We start from the raw sequence: 12,709 nt of genomic DNA on the forward strand, positions 1-12,709 counted from the left end.
AATAGGAAAATCAACATAGACAGTGCTGCTAATTTATGTATTCATCATTGTTGCTACATGGGAAGCTTTGTTTGTCACCGCTCCCCCATGCCCAATGAAGCTACTCACCAGGCTGATTAACTCTCAGGATTCACACCAACCAGTTCTTTATCGGAAATGGTTTTATTTAAATATAAATATGTGTACAAAGGTACAAGCAACGATAGCTCATTTTTAGCAAATAAAATTCTTAATACATTATTAAAAGAATGAACAAACAAATGGCAATTAGTCGTGTTCCAAAAAACAAAAGCATAGTAACTGCATTCAGTGATTGATGAACAACTTAGAGAAGAAAATCTGTGGACCCAAATAAATCAACCAAGATAGATACATATGTATATAAAGATACTTTACAATAGAGCAGCTTACACGCTGTACATTAAGGCTTATATAAAATATAAAAATAAAGACAAGCGATGATGTTTGCCTCTTCACTTTAAGTGACATTTGTTCTCTCATCAGGCTGCCTGGGAACAGCTTCTTAGACAAATGGCAGTACAGGCATTCATACTGAAACATCCAGGAAGAGGGATGCAACTGGGCCAGGTGCAGAAACCAATGTCTCAAACATGAAATGGACATGAATATAAACGCTGAAGATTTTCACTAGACACATCATTTGCATGCAACAGAGAGAAAGTATGGGCTCAGCCATTTGTACAGATACGTAGTGTTTCAGGGTAGTACTGTTTCTTGTAAACATGTTGAGACAATTTGATTGAGTTGTAAAACTTGAGAGTGTATGGTCCACGTTAGGACTGCCTTACACGTCTTAACCCCACCTGAGCCTGCTGAAGATGCTGCATTCATTTTCAAGTTTATTTCAAGTTCAAGATTGCCACCAATTTTCCAAACCGCCACTTTTGATTGTTCTGGTAATAGCCTTACTCTTCATTTTACAATCGGAAAACACATCGGAAAACACATCAGAAAACAGTACCAGGGAGAGGACCGCTGTATTCAGCCTCAGCCCCTTATTCTCCCCTATACAATTATCACCATCTTTGGGTTTTTATGGCCTTACCTTTTCCATCTTGGTACAACACACAGTTAACATACAGTCCTTCATTAAAATGAAGGGTAAAATACACATTCTCCTTCTTTTATCCACCGGGAAGCAACACTGCTAAGTCCAATATGTTAGGGTTATTATCAGAAGAAGCTCCAGGAATACAGCTCAGGCCAGAAGTATTCCACCGATGATTAAACTCTTCATACAGTAGCACTTGCCTGTAGCACTTGTTGGTCAGTAGTGCTAGCCTGTTGTGCAGAGTAGTTTATGTCTGTCTCTGTGGATAGCTCAGTCTTTTGTTGATGATAGAGACACAAATGTGCTTAGAATTCCTTTCGCATGCCAACAAAACATCAAATGACAGACAAAAATATGTTGTTCATATCTGTTTTTTTCCTCAAATATGTATTAGCTTGTAATATCTTCTCTCAAAGTGTTTTAGAGGTCAAGTTGGACATTTAGTGTTGACACAAAGTAAACTCTGGAATGCAGTTAAACAGCTACCCCAGTCGTTTTTTTGGCCACCCAAATTCAGGAGATGCTTTTGATTTATTTTCTAGTTGGCCCTTCACTGACAGAATATCTCCACAGGTTTGGGTGGTCATCATGTACAGATAACCTGGTGAGGTATCACACTGTAATCATAAGTTTGACTTGAACATCACAATCTGCTGAATTCTCCAGCTCAGGAGCTCTACAGTTAGCAGTATTGTAGATCCTGCCATCTGTCACAACAGGTTGGTTATCCCATAACCTAAATCACATATCTCCCTCCAAATACTGTCCAAACATGTCCTTGAAGGACCGTCCAAGTAAAGAAAGTCTCTGTTCATGTTAGTCAAGCCACACAGGTATGTGGAGGTGACAATAGTTAACTACTCACTGCTCCTGTACTCTTCTTTCTTCCTTTCTCCATTTTTGTTTTGTCCAATCAGACATGAGTCTGCATACGTTGTGAGGGCCGGCCATAGTCGGACTGCTGGGAGGACACTTGTGAGGAGGCATAAGAGAAGCGGGACGAGCTGGACACCTTGCTGGCCTGGTCTGATTGGTCGTACGCATCCACCTTCTCGTAGGAAGCGGGCTTCACGTAGCTGGTGAAGGCGCGACCATAGGTAGCAGGTAAGTAAGCGGAGCCACTGTAGAGGGGGTCAGTGGGATAAACGCTGGCCGGCTGAGCAGGCTGCTGCTGGGCAGCTTGCTGCTGTTCATATGAGGTTCTGCCCGCTGTGGTGGTCGCGTATCGGTGGGAGAAGTCATAGATACGAGGCTGTGAGCCATGCTGACCATACATGGGGCTGGGTGAGGGCAGCTGTGATGGAGTGTACACTGGCCGAGAGTTGGGCACATATTCAGAGAATCCACTGCTGCGGATGTGGCGGTCTTCATGGCCACGGACATTGTAGTAGCCATTGGTGGGGTCCTGTACGAGCGACAGAAAAAAATAAACCATGAAGTTTACAGACGGAGTCATGTATTATGGATTAAAATAATGCACACTTGCTATTTCGAGAGTGTTTCTTCAAGTAAGTGTTTTAAGTTTTACCTTGATGTCCGATCTTTCATCCTCCTCCTCTTCCAGAAGGTCGCTGTGTTCTGTGCGCGATGTCCCAGGAGATTCGCTGCTGTTCGGAGCCTGAGGAAAGACCAAGCATTTCTGAAGAATAACTAGGATGAACAAGACCTCACTTGAATAAGAACAAAATGAAGTCTGAGCATTTACGTTACAGTGTTAATGTGAATTTTCCCCTAACCGTCAATAGAGACATCTGGCAGAAAGAGACGGCGAACAAAGAAATTTACCATGGGCTCTTTGACATCCTCCTCGTCATCATTGCCACGTGTAGCGTTGTGATCACTGTGAACAATCTGAACTCTGATGTCGCTCTTGGAAAGACGAGTGCACCTTTTACCTATGGGGATTGAAAAGTGTTTTACTTGACATTACCAGGTGAGCTTGCACATCAACATTTACAGGACAAACTGTGAAAATAGCACAAAAATTGAACAGAAATTGTTGAAAAAGACTTGAATCTGTTTGATTTGAAGAATTGGCTGAGGACCCTCTTGGCCATACTAACCGTTGAGCTCACCTTTGCCTGTGTGCCTGCAGCAGAGGGAGACCAGAGTGATGACGCAGATGAGCAGGACACAGCCTCCACCTACTGCTCCACCAACAATTATCAACATAGGCAAGGCTTCTGGAACGAGAACAGAAATAGAAGAAAAATGTGGCGGGGTGGGGGTGGGGGGATAGTTGTCAGGAGAAGGGGAGGGGATGAAACGAGAGATAGTAAATCGTAAGTGTCGGTGTCAGGAACATGCAGATCAGAGCCAAAGAAAGAAATAGATCTATTCATTTGTCTTGCTAATCCCAGAAACATCAGCGCCTATATAAATTCATCTGCAGTGAGGCCCAGGCCTGCTCACAGCTAGCATATGCTCATGCGGGCAATCCGGCATCCCACAGCCTGGCTATTGTCTCTAATCTCTCTGAAAGAAGGGTAACAAGGCCTGACATGCAATGAAGCAATAGACAGTAATCTAATTAGAGATTCCAGGAGATACCGCTGCCCATTTCTCTGGAGACCTCACTCTGCTACGTTGATGTAAATTACTGGCGAGGACCTTTTTTTTTTTGGTGTCTGCTGCAACAAAGGCTTCCACTAGCATCAGTGTAGTAGTACTACTGCCTGGCTTCTAAGATCACTTAAAGTGGCTGCAGCCTGAGATGATGGACTTGGCTCTGAGACAGTGATAGAGAATATGAGTCCAACCGCAAACACATGTGGCTTCCTCTAATTGACTTTTGTCCCCAATCAATATCTATGTTATGGGGCAAACATATTCATTAAAGGAACCATCTGCTGATTAAATCATATCGATTAGAGGAGTATAATTAAGATAAGCACAAGACAAGAGTGCCGCTTCCACCAAATCTAGCCCCCTTCACAGCGAGGATTGAGAGTATCACTCTTAACTTCTGCACAGGGCTGCGGTGGGGATTATTACTTCTGTCAGTGTGTACCTTGCTCCTTCAACGTGACCAGGGCTGTGCCGGTGCCGAAGCGGTTCCAAGCAGTGCAGTTGTAGCGCAGCTGGAAATCCTGCGCCAGAGTCTCAGATAGCACCAGAGAAGACAGGACTCCATGGTCACTGGTTACAGTCTGCACTGAGTAACGACCGGAGGAGCCAGAGGACAGGCTCATGTCTCCAAAGGTCCACACCTGTGGAGAAGAGCAAGAGGACAGACAAGAGGGAGTCAGTCACTTTTCTGTGAAGGATTCCTTGTCGGTGAGCAGAGCAGAGTCCTGCGCGGCTGTTTATCCTTAGATCCCTGCCTGCCGCTGACTGAACACCAGTTTCCCTCTCTGTTCTGCTTTCTCTCTGCCGACCTCCAAGGTGCTCCGTGGCTGATAGGCTCATGTTTAAGCTGCCTCCCACGTCTGCCCTGCAGGTGAGGCCTAAGGAGGGTTAGGTAGCTGCACTATGAAATAAGGCTCCTCTCTGCTGTCTCTAGCGCAGGGCCAGCAGGGCACCTGTCTCTCACTCCTCCTTACACCCTAATTATCCTCTCCCAGCCCAGCGTACGTTCAGCAGTTCAACAGGGTCAGCTGAGTGATGCCTCTTGGGCCGCTAATTGAATGTGGTTTGGCTGAAAACGCCAGGAAGCCGGTCTCTCACAGCTCCCCCAACTCCACCATCTCTCCAGTCAATGTCTGTGCAATTACAGTTGCGAATATGTGTGCGAATGTATTTGTTAGCGCGTGAGGTGCAGATGTGCTGGTGTGAAGGTGAGGTCAGGGGTAAAAGTAGACTGAGTGATTGCTCTCGTGTGGGTGTAGCTAGGAGGAGCGTGCAAGCTCCCAAACATTAGTGAATGATGCACAACACAAATAAGAGCCTCACTTACAATCTTATCAGGTGGGGGGCTGCTTCCCACCCGGCACTCCAGCTTGCCCTTGGAGTGCTTGACAGCATGTTGTGTGGCCTCCGCGGTGATGATAGGTGGGCCTGATGTGAAGATGAAAGAAAGACAGAGAACAGAGATGTAAAAAGAAAAGGGACATTTTGAAAAACTGAGCAAAGCCAAATGGTCAGTTATCAAATTTAATGCTACTTATTCAACAGATTTGCATTAAAGCAACCGTTTACAGTCTGAAGAAGAAGCCACTCACCGTTCACAGTCAAAGTGACATCTCTTTCTGCAACTCCAATCCGGGGTACGATGGCCTTGCAGGTGTATGTTCCAGCATCCTCCTGGGTAACAGCCTTCAGCTGCAAGGTGTTACCATTACTGAGCACCTAGTGAGAGATCCAGAGAGACAAGTGAGAAGTGTGTTAGAGAGAGAAAGAACGAGAAAGAGCGAGGCGATGGGGAGAAGAGGCAGACAAAGGAGACCAGGACCTTTTATCAGTGGCCCACTCATTGTGGAGGCAGCACAGAGGTGGGCTGGCCATTGTAACAAATGCTGGTGGTTTGAGTTTAATTTCATTGTGAAGAGCTTTAATCACAGCATTAAGCACTCCAGCCACCGCTGAGTGACCGTGCTGCTGGGGAGATTGTTGTAATTAAACAGTGGGGACAGAACGGAGCGTACAATGGTGTGAGTGGGCCCTAGCCTTTGGAGCAGCTACACTCACTCACTCCTTAGCTCATTGATCCTGTCATTCCATCAAGCTGTGATTAATCCATTTACCCCCACCACTCCATCCTCCCTCCCTCTCCAGAACCCCCCCCCCTCCTCTCACTCTCTCCAATTTTTTTTTTATTTCAACACACTTACAGAGTAACCCAATTAATCCATTACTCGTGGCTGTGTGAGGGACAGTGGCAGTGGGTGGATTAGAAAAATGCCTGCGCGTTTCCCTCAGAGGGGCTGAAAGCACTCACTCTTTGAGATGACAGCATCGCTTACGCCATCCCACAGCATTCCTTTCTCCAGCATCGCCTCAGAAATTATATTAGTTGCCAGGAGAGAAGCTCCTATGGGGATGTCCCCACTGATGGCGTGTGCGCTGCAAGGCTTGTTACCAGGATGATGTGAAGCGAAGGTGGAAATTGACTTTGAGGAAATGGATACTCAAGAGCAGTCGGTGCTTTTTAAAGTCTGAAAAGGAGAGATGCCGCTCTAAAAGTTGCTGTACATGTTGTAATTTTGTTAGTAAAAGCACACCATAGCTCACTCGTTGACTGATTGATTGATTGATTGATTGATTGATTGATTGATTGATTGATTGATTGATTGATTGATTGATTGATTGATTGATCGATTGATTGAGTTACAACTATGACAGTGTGTCATGTGCTTTGATGATGCTGAATAAATCTGTCAGTGGACAGACAGTTTTCTGCCAGAGGCTTTAGCCCTTAGGGAGCATGGTGAGAGGAGTTGTTGAAGATTCAACTTGAAAAAGAGTGTGTGTGTGTGTGTGTGTGTGTGTGTGTGTGTGTGTGTGTGTGTGTGTGTGTGTGTGAGAGAGGGATTCATGCCTCAAGGCCATGTGTGAATGTTTTTCTCTGGAGGGATGGTGCTGAGGGATGGTGTTGGAAGCTTTACCACCAAGATAAGGTGTTGACTAGTGTTGGAAGCCTTACCACGCTGGAGCCCTGTTTGGTCCAAGCAAGAGTCAGAGGAGGGTTTCCAGTCCAGGCACAAGTAAAGGATGCATCCATCCCTATATCCACTGTCATTGGCTTTGGCTCCGACAGCAGTCTGGGGCCAACTAGGGTGAAACAGCACAGACAGCCAGATACGATCAGTAAGAGACTGTTTTTAAAATAACCTATGCCTCTAGAAAAAGTTCAAAAATACCCAGGTTAGCGACACTCTGTACAATGTTTGCCTCAAGTTAAACTCACATTGGACATCGACCAGGGTGCTGACATTGGTGCTGCCCACAGAGTTGGACACCTCGCAGGAGACAGGGTCTGTGAAGTAAGAGTAGTCCACTGTCACCTCAAGGCTGTCCCCGTTCGCTTCGGAGATAGGAACTCCTCCTTTCGACCACCTGGGACAGACGAATAATCACATTATACGCTCGCGTTAGTTCAGGGAAGGTACTTAGCCATGCGTGTCAGAGTGGCTATTAGCTGATTCATGGCTTGTGTCAATCACAATCAAACGCTGCCAATCAGGCAGCCCATTTCAATCAATGTATCTACTGAACGCATGGCATCCTCGCTCTGCTTTGCTTTGGTGTCTCCTCTACTCTAGATCGGCACGTTTGCAGCTTATCGTATCTTGGAAATGCTAAAAAAAGATTATACCGTGTCATCTTAGATGTTAAAATCTGCTGGCTGTGTGTGCAGGGCGCAATCAGAGTGAACAACTTAGTTTAAAGCAAAGGATGTATACCTGTATCCGATGATTTCAGGATTGGCCGAGGCCGAGCAAATGAAGAGAACCTTGGCTCCCTCGGTCACAGTCTGAGGCTGGACGGATAGAGTCACGGAGGGTGGGTCTGTGAGGAGGGAAATGTTCATGTTAGTAATCTATTTTATACCGTTCATCTTTTCACATTGCAACAGAATTAAATGCGCTTCACAGATTCCTGCGCTGACAGTAGCATGCAGTCTACTACAATGTTGTAATGGTGTTTTTTTTTTTTGTTTTTGTTTTTTTGTTTTTTTTTTAACAGGCGAGCTGACGCCAGGACACTCACGCTGGACATTGATAGTGATCGACGTCTGTCGTCCAGCAGGGGCAGCTGGGTTAAGAACCCTGCAGGTGTAGGTGCGTCCAGAGTCGCTATCCTCTGGGACGATTGGAAGCATACTGACAGCCGCCTCCCTCTTCCCATCCTCCATCTGCATCTGTAAGGTTGGGAAAACAAAGCAGAGCAAATGTCAGATGTTGCTGGAAGTCCGAGAAACGGTTTACAACGTATTCTTTTTAAAAAGGCACTGGGGAGAACTGAAAATCAGCTCAATGTCGCACATGCATGTCACCCGCCATTTGTGATGGCACCACTTAGGAATATCTCTATGACACTGCAGGTCTTATTTTTTTCATGTGTGAGGCATTTGCCATCCTGTTCTTTGGCATGGCAGTTAAATCATATATTTTATGATGCAGCAGGGGATATTGTGCTGTTCCCACATTTCTGAGAGTGTTCCCCGTCAGCGCTCCTTGTTTGTCATCATCTTTTAAATCTATTTACTGCTCACAGAAATCAATACGCCTAAGTGAGGAAAGGTGTAGATTCTGAGGATATGGCTCACTGCTCTCTCACTTTCTCTCTCTTCCTCACACACACACACACACACACGCACGCACGCATGCGCACACACACACACACACACACGCGCACACACAAAAGGAAAAAAAAAACTGTGACGGCCAAGGTGGCTGGGTGTCTGTTTTTTTGGGTGGTGACAGTGAGGAAGAAGTGTCACACATCTTTGGAAAAGAGCAAGGACAAGCTGAGCCTTTTCCCTGGACAGCCAAATCAATGGAGCAGGCCTTTCACTTCCTCAGCCAGACACACAAAAAGCATTTTTATGCTAGATCAAATCACATCACTCCCTGTCACCACCCCTCGGACAAAGCATTTTCTACCCCCAGTCTCACTACTTAAAGTTGGAAATTCTCTGTTTTTCACAAAAGTATATCACCATTTAACTCTACATTCTTCTTTTCTTCTGTATTCCTCCTCTCCTCTCCTCTCCTCTCCTCTCCTCTCCTCTTCTGCACCCTCCAGCTCTCCTCCCTCCCTCCCTTCTCACTGCAGGCTTTCGCCTCCTTAAATGTGGCGTTTAGCGTCGTTTAGCGTGGTCAGAGAGCATGAAAAATGTGACACTTTCCCAGCCGTGGCTGGCTTACGCTCCGGCACATCCCCATTGTGTTTCTGCATTGTTGTGGGTGATTTCTTCTCTGCAGAAGCTCTACTGTATGAAACACTCATGCCTGTCTGAGCTTTGGCATGCTCCAGTTATGCTGTAGTGTCGCTGCATTAGCGAGTGGAGGGGGTGGGGGGTTGGTTAGGGGGGTGGGGTGGGGATGCAGAGGAGGAGGAGGAGTGGGGTGTGGGGGGTGGGGGTGGGGGGGTCAGGCATGAGTGAAAATGGGAGGGGGACTGCAGAGAGTGAGCGAACAAATCTTGTGAGAGAAGGGTGATGATAGAAAAAAAAAATGGTGAGAGACCATGGAAGAAAGATGAGAAAAATAAAAAAGAGAAATGGAAGAAAAAGAGAGGGAGCATTATGCCCTCAGAGAAAATATTTCTGTTTTGAATAGCTTTGCATTTATTCCTGCCCGCTGTTATATTTTGTAATAGTGCGTGTGGGTGTTAGTGATTGAATGATAATGCTGGGCAAAGATCTGTTCTCACTGTACCTTGGAATAAATTGCAGTCTCCATGACCTCTCCATCTCTGTACCAGGTGATCTCAGCAGCAGGTTTGGCTCCTGAGGCTCTGCAGGTGAGGTTGTGTGGTGTGTAGGCCTTAAGACGTACAACAGGGCCGCCCTCCACCACGGGGTCTGAAGGAGGAACTGTAAAGCAGAACAAACATACCACTCAAAACAACAACAACAAAAAAAAAAACCTCATTGCAGCTCCAGGCCAGCACAGAGCCACAAAGAAGTCATACTGATATTGAACTTGTTGTTGCTTTTAGCTCCGCATCAATATGGCACAACAGCAAAAGAGGCAAACAATATCTTCTTATGGTCATGTGTCTGTTTAACAAGTTGTAGTTTCAGGCAGGAGAAAAGACCAAGAACAGTTGTCATTTGGAAAAAAAAAAAAACACACTCAACCTTATTTATTTCCTTTCTTGGGAGTAGCATTATTACTCTGTTTGCTCTTACTGTTGCAGAGTGATGTTTCAACTGAATTGCTTATTTGTTCATTTATTTGCATGGTTTTGCACGCACCACTGGCAAGCCAAGCGTGCCACCCCTGATGAAGGCGTCTATCTCCCCGACCAATAAGAGAAGACGTAAACATGGGGTTTGTGCTGGCCTTTCTCGCTCCCTCCACCGAACCAATTTCACCGTGTGTATCTGAATTGTCAGAGGTCCTTCCGCTGCCGCGGCACGGACACTAATGGAATCCGAGTGCTAGGTGATTTTAATTTCCATGCCGATTCCCCTGACTGCACTCCCGCCGTTGACTCCTTTGACTGTGCAGGATTGCTTTGGTCTCATCTGGCCACATTGATTTACACACACACACAAACACACACACACACACACATGCAGGCATGTGCACACACATACAAATGCACAGAAAAAGCCTACTTCTCTCTTTAACATTCCTCATGTCCACACATTAACATGAATCGCAGGTTCCTGATCCATGCACCTGATTTTATTATGTTCATGTTTATTTATGTTTATGAAAATGTTTTATGAAATGCAGACAGTGTTCATGAACCACCAGCCTCTCAGAGCACATTTCATGTAGAAGTCAGAGCTGTTTTATCAACTTTCTTTGCAGCCTCCTCACAAACATCTTTATGGCTGTGTGTGGGCATGTGATGACCACACTGCTTTGTGCTGCTCTGTGAAGCTTTGACAGTGACACTAGACGCAGAGAGGTAGGCTTGATGCTCAGGGGTGAGCTGTTTGAATCAAATCATTTAGTTGAAATGTTCCTACATTCTGCTTGGGATCGCAATCTGCTCGCCTTTCCATGGCAATCTGTACCGCTCATCACCCTCAATGAACTCAGAACGCACACCTTAATGGGAAACGATAGATTCAAGGACTCACACAGTCTCTGTGGTGAAAGCTCTGGATTGTGCTGTGGCATAAGTTGTTACATCATAATTGTTCCCCTCTGAGTTTTCCCCTCTGTCTGTGTAATGCTTGTAGGTGAATACATGGACAAATGACAGGACTAATTAATGGAGTGATATTCCTTTGAATGCCACCAGATGCCAGTAGTGCTTTGCCGATTCCAATTCCCACAAGACCTGGCCCTTCTCCCCCTCCTCCTCCTCCTCGTCACCAACCTCCCCCGCCCCCACCCCCACCCCCACCCATCTCTGAATGTCTGTGTAAAGAAGTAGATCACTCACATCATGTTAATGTAAAAACCGCCTTGCGGTTGACAAATGTTGTGGCTCACTGTAAAATGTGCTAACTGTGCAGACCCTGACTTTCAAGCGACTACGCAAGTCATTTGTGACTGCAGCAATCACATTATCCTAGACGTCCACAGTCTTGATTATCGCTACCGAGAGGAGAGGGGTTTCCTTTTTTTTTTCTCTTGCTCAATCTCTTGGCTGAGCCTTGCTTGGTTTGAATTATGCTTTCAGGACATGATTTTTTACCAGGAAACTAGATTTACAACCGGGTTATCTTTGAGTGGTGATAAGAAATGATCCCATGAATTGCAAATCACTTGAAGATTATTTCGATGCATATTTCTGATTTGTCTACGTTAAGTTGTGTCTTGAAAATGATTCATTTTTGCGTATTGTGCGTTTATCATTGTATGTTTTTCTACTTGCATCTGTATTTTGCGATGAAGACACTCCCCTGATTGTTCCCAAGCGCTGCCAGCCTGCAGGCCTTGGCACAAGGGCTGGCTGTGGGGATCATGTATGAGCTGTGTATCTTACCTAGTACAGTGAGCTTGGCACGGTGGGAGCGCAGTGCCGCCTGTGTAGCCTGACACTCATACACCGCGTCATCCGCCAACTCTGCCGAATCGATCAGCAAGCTGTGCTCGCCTGATAGCGGGTCGCCCATTAAGGAATACCGCGTCCAGCCTGCATGAAGCCAGCATAGAGAATAGAGTCAGAGACAAACAAACCAACCAACAACAAACACATAATGAAAGGACTATAAAATGAACAGACTTGTGCCTTGAACAAAGGCGAGAGAAACGTGGCAAGGCTCTTTAAGACACAAATGAAAGCAAGCAGCACCTCACTGCGCCAGGCATTGAGCCGTAGTGTTAGCAGAGCAGCATGAGGCTGGAAATGCAACACGTGAGAAGGTTGCTGCATGAGGAGTCTGTCCTTTAAACACAGACACAATAAAGATGGGGTGGCTAAGGTCAAGAGGAAGCTTCTCCACCTTCTCTCTAGTCTGCCACACATTTAAATGTCAGCGCGTGACAAAAGCCAATTGATTACCTACCTTCCTACAAGACCCTTAAAATGCTAAACAACAAATTAAAGTTTGGTGTGTGCAGCAGCAGCCGACCTGTCTGCAGTACATTGTTCTCTCACCATTCATTTGTGTAAAACCCCAGCGGTTGACAGAGAGAGACTTGGTCTCTAATGAGACCTGGCATTGATCTTGGTAAGACGGACAGAGACAGGGAGGGCAATAAACACACAGACAGCAGTGGAGAAAGAGAGACAGCTATAAGAGGTGTCAGGGATAATACCTGGTAGGTCCCTCTCTCCGCCCAGTGCAAGGCCGTCTTTGGTCCACTGTACCATTCCCCGGTAACCCACAATGACACAAGGTAGAGTCACTGACTGACCGGCTACAACCACCTGGTCCTGGGGCTGCTGGGAGAAGTAGGCTGCTTGGGTGGCTGCTGGAGAAAAAGAGAAAAAGCACAGTGTGAATATCACGTCTTTAGAATTCACATTTTCCATGATGGTAGATGGCCAATTTCTACTTAAATTCACAAAATAGCTCTAAAATGTATAAGTATGCAGGAACACTGCTAATGGCATTTCAGA

At 45.9% G+C, this 12,709-nt stretch overlaps 1 protein-coding gene across 3 annotated transcripts in view; it reads right to left on the bottom strand.

The window, feature by feature from the left end:
• Positions 1-171: 171 nt before the first annotated feature.
• Positions 172-12,709, bottom strand: part of kirrel2 (kirre like nephrin family adhesion molecule 2) — a 34,238-nt gene continuing 21,700 nt past the window's right edge. The window contains exons 2-15 of one of the 3 annotated variants that reach the window (XM_022761963.1): positions 12,406-12,561; positions 11,630-11,779; positions 9,394-9,551; positions 7,721-7,871; positions 7,414-7,519; positions 6,918-7,066; positions 6,654-6,781; positions 5,233-5,359; positions 4,968-5,068; positions 4,083-4,281; positions 3,136-3,252; positions 2,858-2,967; positions 2,601-2,690; positions 172-2,477 (exon numbers count right to left, since the gene is read on the bottom strand). In XM_022761963.1, the coding sequence (XP_022617684.1) occupies positions 1,986-2,477; positions 2,601-2,690; positions 2,858-2,967; positions 3,136-3,252; positions 4,083-4,281; positions 4,968-5,068; positions 5,233-5,359; positions 6,654-6,781; positions 6,918-7,066; positions 7,414-7,519; positions 7,721-7,871; positions 9,394-9,551; positions 11,630-11,779; positions 12,406-12,561 (2,234 nt within the window). In that variant the 3' untranslated portion in view covers positions 172-1,985. Of the gene's footprint in view, positions 2,478-2,600; positions 2,691-2,857; positions 2,968-3,135; positions 3,256-4,082; positions 4,282-4,967; positions 5,069-5,232; positions 5,360-6,653; positions 6,782-6,917; positions 7,067-7,413; positions 7,520-7,720; positions 7,872-9,393; positions 9,552-11,629; positions 11,780-12,405; positions 12,562-12,709 lie in introns of all 3 variants that reach the window. The other 2 variants (XM_022761964.1, XM_022761961.1) reach the window with 2 other exon arrangements.

The sequence above is a fragment of the Seriola dumerili genome, unplaced genomic scaffold (genome assembly GCF_002260705.1).
Source record: "Seriola dumerili isolate Sdu_G_001 unplaced genomic scaffold, Sdu_1.0 BDQW01000433.1, whole genome shotgun sequence".
Taxonomy (NCBI): domain Eukaryota; kingdom Metazoa; phylum Chordata; class Actinopteri; order Carangiformes; family Carangidae; genus Seriola; species Seriola dumerili.